The sequence below is a fragment of the Lathyrus oleraceus genome, chromosome 7 (genome assembly GCF_024323335.1).
Source record: "Lathyrus oleraceus cultivar Zhongwan6 chromosome 7, CAAS_Psat_ZW6_1.0, whole genome shotgun sequence".
Lineage (NCBI taxonomy): Eukaryota > Viridiplantae > Streptophyta > Magnoliopsida > Fabales > Fabaceae > Lathyrus > Lathyrus oleraceus.
The window spans coordinates 76,449,462-76,455,446 of record NC_066585.1 but is presented as its reverse complement, the minus strand read 5'-3'; the positions used below and the strand labels follow the sequence as shown (position 1 = coordinate 76,455,446).

Below are 5,985 nucleotides of genomic sequence, written 5' to 3'. Positions count from 1 at the left end.
ACTTCTTGTCCATCATTGACTTCGGTATAGGTTTTGAATGCTGTTTTATCATAAGATACATGCACAATTGCACATGTGTCATACCACCATCCTTGCACTTTGCCTTTGATTGCCATAATTTCGCTTACCGTGGCGATTATGTCATCATCGGCATGAACAACATTGACCTCATTTTTGGACTTATTGTGCCTGCAATCTCGAGCATAATGTCCGGGTTTGCCACATACATAACAACCATTTTTAGTATTTTTTGGTCCGCCAGAATTTTTGAACTTGTTGTGTTCTTTCCTTGGGCCGAGATGGTTTTTCATGCCATCATATTTTTTCTTTCCTTTAGCGGCAACAACAATTGCTTTAGCAAATTCAGCAGACTCAGTTTTTTCTCGATCCTTCGTTTACTCCTCGATACAAAGGTGTTTATGAAGTTTCTCAAAAGAAAAGTCCTCAGAACTATGCAGCAATTTCTTTCTGTATCCTTTCCACGAAGGTGGCAATTTTGCTATTATCGCACCGACTTGGAATGCTTCAGGAATGTCAATTTTCACGGCTTTTATTTTATTCACGAGAACCTGTAACTCGTGTACTTGTGCAAGAATCGGCTTGGAATCCAACATCTTAAAATCAAAGTATTTAGATATTAAAAACTTTTTCGTACCTTCTTCTTCGGCCTTGAATTTGAATTCGAGTGCGTTCCAGATTTCCTTTGCGGATGCAGTATTGGTGTAGAGATCATAGAGACGATCAGATAATGTGTTCAAGATGTGTCCACGACAAAGCAGTTCATCTTCTTTTCGTTTCTTTCTCTCCTTTTTTACTTTATCAGTGTCATTCTCAGTTGGTTCTGGAATTGCCTCCAGATTAGGATCCAAGACATATTGAATTTTCAAGGCGGTCAGGAGAAATGTCATTTTGTCTTGCCAGCGGGTATAGTTTCTTCCATCGAAACGATCTAACTTAACAAGGTCCTGATTCATCAGTTTGATGCTTGAAACAGAAGCGTCGGTGGCCATGATTTGAGATACCATAAGACTGTTAGAAATTTCGGAAAAATTAAAGGGATCCAGGCTTGAATCGTGAACGCAACACTTTCCTTATAGTATTTCAAGCACTCTCGATTGTCTTAGAGTTCTGATGCATGAATACCCAGGATAATTCAGCCTTATCGAGTTTGCGCAAGACCGGCGAAAACCTGAATGCAGCGAAGAGCGTCTGGAATTATTTAGAGGATTTTCGAATTTTGTGTATTATATTCTGAATCCGGATTTATGCTTTTATAGACCATGTTGATATTGTTTCACAAGGTAGCGACCCTTGGTGAATCAATGTCCTTTTCCAATAATCATAATGGTTGGCCTGCAGTATATTTCACCAACAATTGCATGATTTCGCCTTTGCAACATCTCATGAAGAGTTACAATCTCCGAATTCAAAATTCATGAAGAGTTATCTCATGCATTTATTAGCATTAACTCACTTCCATCATTTGTCATTTTGAAACACACTTGTATTTAGTAAATTACAACACTTTCAAAAAAGCAATTGTCCGGTAAATAATTTAACTATTAGAAAACTTATAATCAAGTTATCCGATGAACATATAATGCTACCAAAATACTTGATTTCAAGGATTTCTTACATAAAGTTTTTCAGTAAACTAGTGTTGGGATACAAAATTCTTCAATTTCAAAAAAAATAAAAATAAATTAAAAATATATATAATTGGAATATATTGATAAATGTTTAGGGGGTATAGGGATAAGTTTTCTAACAAACTATAGAATTAAAAAATCCCTTTAGACATATGGGCTTGGCTCATATTCACACATATATTGTGTGTGGCTCCCACTTGAGAAGGGATCCACCAAACACAAAGGTTGGTTTCATATATGAACGTGGGAAAGGAATTTGTGTCATGGAAACTCAAGACTAGATCAAGATGTCTCTTGTTTTGCTTCATAAAAGTACATTCATACTTCTCATGTTTATAAAGAAGGTATAACAAACTTCCTATATTTTCACTGTCTTTATTTGGTAGGATTTTGCACTAGTTGCATTCATAAGGACCATACTTTTTTTAGTAAACACTCACTTTAATCCCAAAAGTCACATGGGGTGTTCTAAATTCTACTAGCTCTAGAAATTGTAGAAGTTGTAACCCAATTATAAAAAAAAACATTGACTAAAAGACTATATTTACTAATGGAAACATGATTAAGGGAGCTTAAAGTGTTTTATTTTTTGTAAAGACTATATGTCGTGTATCATGCATGGATAATAGGAGTCAAAAAATAAAGAAAAAGGAAAGCACTACATATATGTATGAATAGAGAAATTTTGGTTAAATTAGACATTTCCTACTTTATTTCACTTGCTTTATTTTTCACTGTTTCATACCAAATAAATGCACTATGGTTTCAATGATATCTCCACTGTCCTCACATTCTAGTTTATCGTTACTTTTTAATCATATTTCCTTGATTTATTAAATAATTTAATCAATTTATTTTGAATAAGCAATTGAGAAAGGTGTGACTGAAAACGACTACTAGAAAGTTAATAAATAATTAGTGGTACTAATATTATTACTAAGTTATGCTACTACATGTGCTATAGTTTTATTTAAATTAACGTTAGATTTGAATTAAACGTCGTTTAGCAATGGGATGATGGCGTAAGTCCAAAGGTTGCTATTCGTTAAGAATAAGATCAAGGTGATGAATTGAAATCACATGATACATGTCTCACACAACTGTGTTTTACCTTATTTTAAAGGTTTGGTATAATCTTTTTTTGGCTTAATTATTCTTTTTTATTCTCTTATTTATTTCAAATTTAAATAATTTTTTTTTAAATGATAAATTTTTATAAAACATGACAAATTAACATATATAAATTTATTACAATATTAAATCAATTCAGCTTACAACTGAACAAAGATATCAGATACATACATATACATGATATTTTAATGGAATAATTTTTTAATTTTTTTTGGCTTAATTATTTTTTATTCTTTTACTTATTTTAAATTTAAATAATTTTTATTTATTTTTTAAATGATAAATTTTTATAAAACATGATAAATTAATGTGTATAAATTTATTGTAATAGATTAAATTTTTTTATATTATAAACAATAGAATAACGTAAATATTATTCTATTAAATCAACTTAGAAAAGATATCAGTGATATATTAATTGAATAATTTTTTTAATTTTTAAAAAAATATTATTTTCTCTTCTTTTGTTACATAAATTTTTTAAAATTAAAAAATAATAATTTTACTTATTTCTTCTTATAAAGCACTAATGTATTTATCATTATGAGAAATAATAGATAAGATAGTTAAAAATTAAAAATAATTATCATTTTGATATATTTTTTATTTGTAAATGTGATATTTATTGTAAGACGGTGAAAATAGTTTATAAGTTTTAAACTTTATAAAAATATAAAAAAAATCAATTTCTTAAAAGTAAAAAATGTACATGTCTACCCAAAAATAGTAATAAAAAAAGAAGAGCAATTATTATTTTTTTGGTGACTTTAATTCAAAGAAAAAGAGAAGAAAGGAAAAACACAAACAAATCTAATCAATCAAAGAATGATGTCTTTTTCAAGTTGTTGTTAGCTAAAGTCAAAATATGCAAACTCACTACGTAGATGGATAAGATAAGGTACAAAAGAAATAATTAATTGTTAAATTCAATTAGCCAGCTTAATTATTGTCCAAAAAATAAATAAAAAGCCATCTTAGTTAGGTAAGAAAAGTCAGCTTACATGATTAAAGGTTCAGAAACATAATTTCCTTTTTAATGAATTTTTTCTATAGTATATTTTTATCCTTTATTAAATGAAACAAAATTTACACTAGATAGGAAATATTAATATATTGTGAAAAAAATAGAAGAAAAAAATTAATATATCAAAGAAAGAAAACTTAATTTAAGTTTTATACCTTTCCTATCAATCATTATTTGGTGCACCTCTCTCCCTTGTTGCTAATATTAAAAACTAACTAAGTCATAAAATTAATCTAAAACACTTACACTAAATGTCAAACTCTTAATAGAATACTTTTAATAGGATTGAATCAAATCATTATAAATAAATAAAATACATTGTCATTTTTCTTCTTATAAAATACTATTTATATGACTGTATTCATATTAAAGATTAAAATTTAGTGTAAGACATTTAAATTTTTACTTGGTGTCAACTGAACTTATTAAATTACTATATAAAATTGAAGGTCAATACCCCAACGATCAGTCCAAAATCACTAGACTGATATACAACTTTTAGCTTTGTATAATATGGCGCTAATAGATAGAAAATAAGGCATGTATTTCATATGCTGCGGGAGTCTTATTTATAAGCCTAAGTAATGATAAAATAAGGGTTTTGAGATGTTTGACATATTAAAAAAAAAAGGAGAGGTGTTAAAATGGGCTCATTCCATTTGATATGTCCGTTTTATACACATTTTAATGTGTGATGGGTTAAAGATTTAGACTCTCACTCTTTAATGTGTCCGTTCCGCACAGTCCTTTTTTGTGGGCATGGATTTTAACATAATTTTATGTATTTTTAGGTCTAAAAGGTGCAGTGTCCGCGGGCAAGTCCCACCCTGCTCGCACTTTTGTGTGGGGTGTGCTAAGATTTTAGGTCCACACCCTACACTATACCCGTCCTGTTGTTTGCGGGCTTTTGCGGGATGGGCATAAATGGGACGGGCATGCCCGTTTGCTACACCTACAAATAAGTAGTCTAAATCTGTAGTCAAATTTGCTTTAGAGATTTGCACTTTTAGCCATCAGTATGTCTGATATGAGCTCTGGGTCCAACATGAAAATTATAGTTTTGTTTGTTAACTTTCCAATAGATGGTCTCACACTTTAATCGGATAAACACACTTCAAGATATGGCATGTAAAGTAAGACAAGGTAAAGATGAGGTTAAATCCAAAAAATTGTCTAGCTTCATTTAATGTTTCACTTTAGTTTCTTAATTAAAAAATGTTACTGAAGGTGTGAAAAGCACAAGAAAGGGGGATGGGGGTTGAATTGGATTTTACAAAACAAAAGTTTTTTAACAACTCAAGAACACAACTTAAATGTTAATAACAAAGAGATAAAAACACAAGTATTTTTATCCTGATTTGCTTGAAACTCAAAATTACTCTAGTCCACCCGCCAAGATGATTTTGCCTTATACACAAGAACTTAATCCACTATAATCAATTGATTACAATAATCACAAAGAATAATCTTCTCTATCTTCTCAAGGATCAAACTATACCCTAGTCTCCTTAAGGACTCACAAAGAATAACCTTATTTGTCTTCTCAAGGATCCGACTATACCTTAGTCTCCTTAAGGAGTCAAACAAATAGTTCAAATAATATTTTGTGTGTTACAAGTTGCTTATACACAAGTAGATTTTACATAAATGATAAATAATTACTCAAAGAAAAACTGTATAGAAAAATGATAGCTTTTTAAATAAACTTGTTAAGTTTTTGCAGTGCTTCAATATTCTTCTATCTGTTTTTCTCTTCAAGTCTCCAAGTCCCACTTATATAACATAAGAAGAAGAAGACCATTGAAGAGAAAAATGGAGAAATCAAATAAAGCGGTTGTACACTATTGGATGGTGAAAGGAGTGATACGGTGTATTGTCCTTCGTCCATAAATTCAGTGATATGTGCGATGTATAATACTGTCCTTGCCCATGAAATCAGGTAGTGGAAAGAATATTTTATTTATATTATGTACTATTTGATCACGTACCCATTTGATCTTATCTTCAAGTTCATTGGCTTCTGATGAAAGTTGATGAAACATGCAATGAAGAAACATAAATTTGGATTCAGAAACATCAGAATTTTCGGTCAGAACCTTGACAACGTCAGTAGTCTGGCTTGAGATCTTCAATATCTTCAGAGTCTACAGTCAAAACTTTGATAACCTCAACATCTAGCTT

The 5,985-nt window shown here is 30.2% G+C and overlaps 1 protein-coding gene across 1 annotated transcript; it reads right to left on the bottom strand.

Moving 5' to 3' along the window:
• Window positions 1–395: 395 nt before the first annotated feature.
• LOC127102119 (uncharacterized) lies at window positions 396–1,010 on the bottom strand. The gene has a single exon (XM_051039532.1). It carries the CDS (start codon window positions 1,008–1,010, stop codon window positions 396–398), a length of 615 nt encoding a protein of 204 aa, XP_050895489.1.
• Between the last annotated feature and the right edge of the window lie 4,975 nt (window positions 1,011–5,985).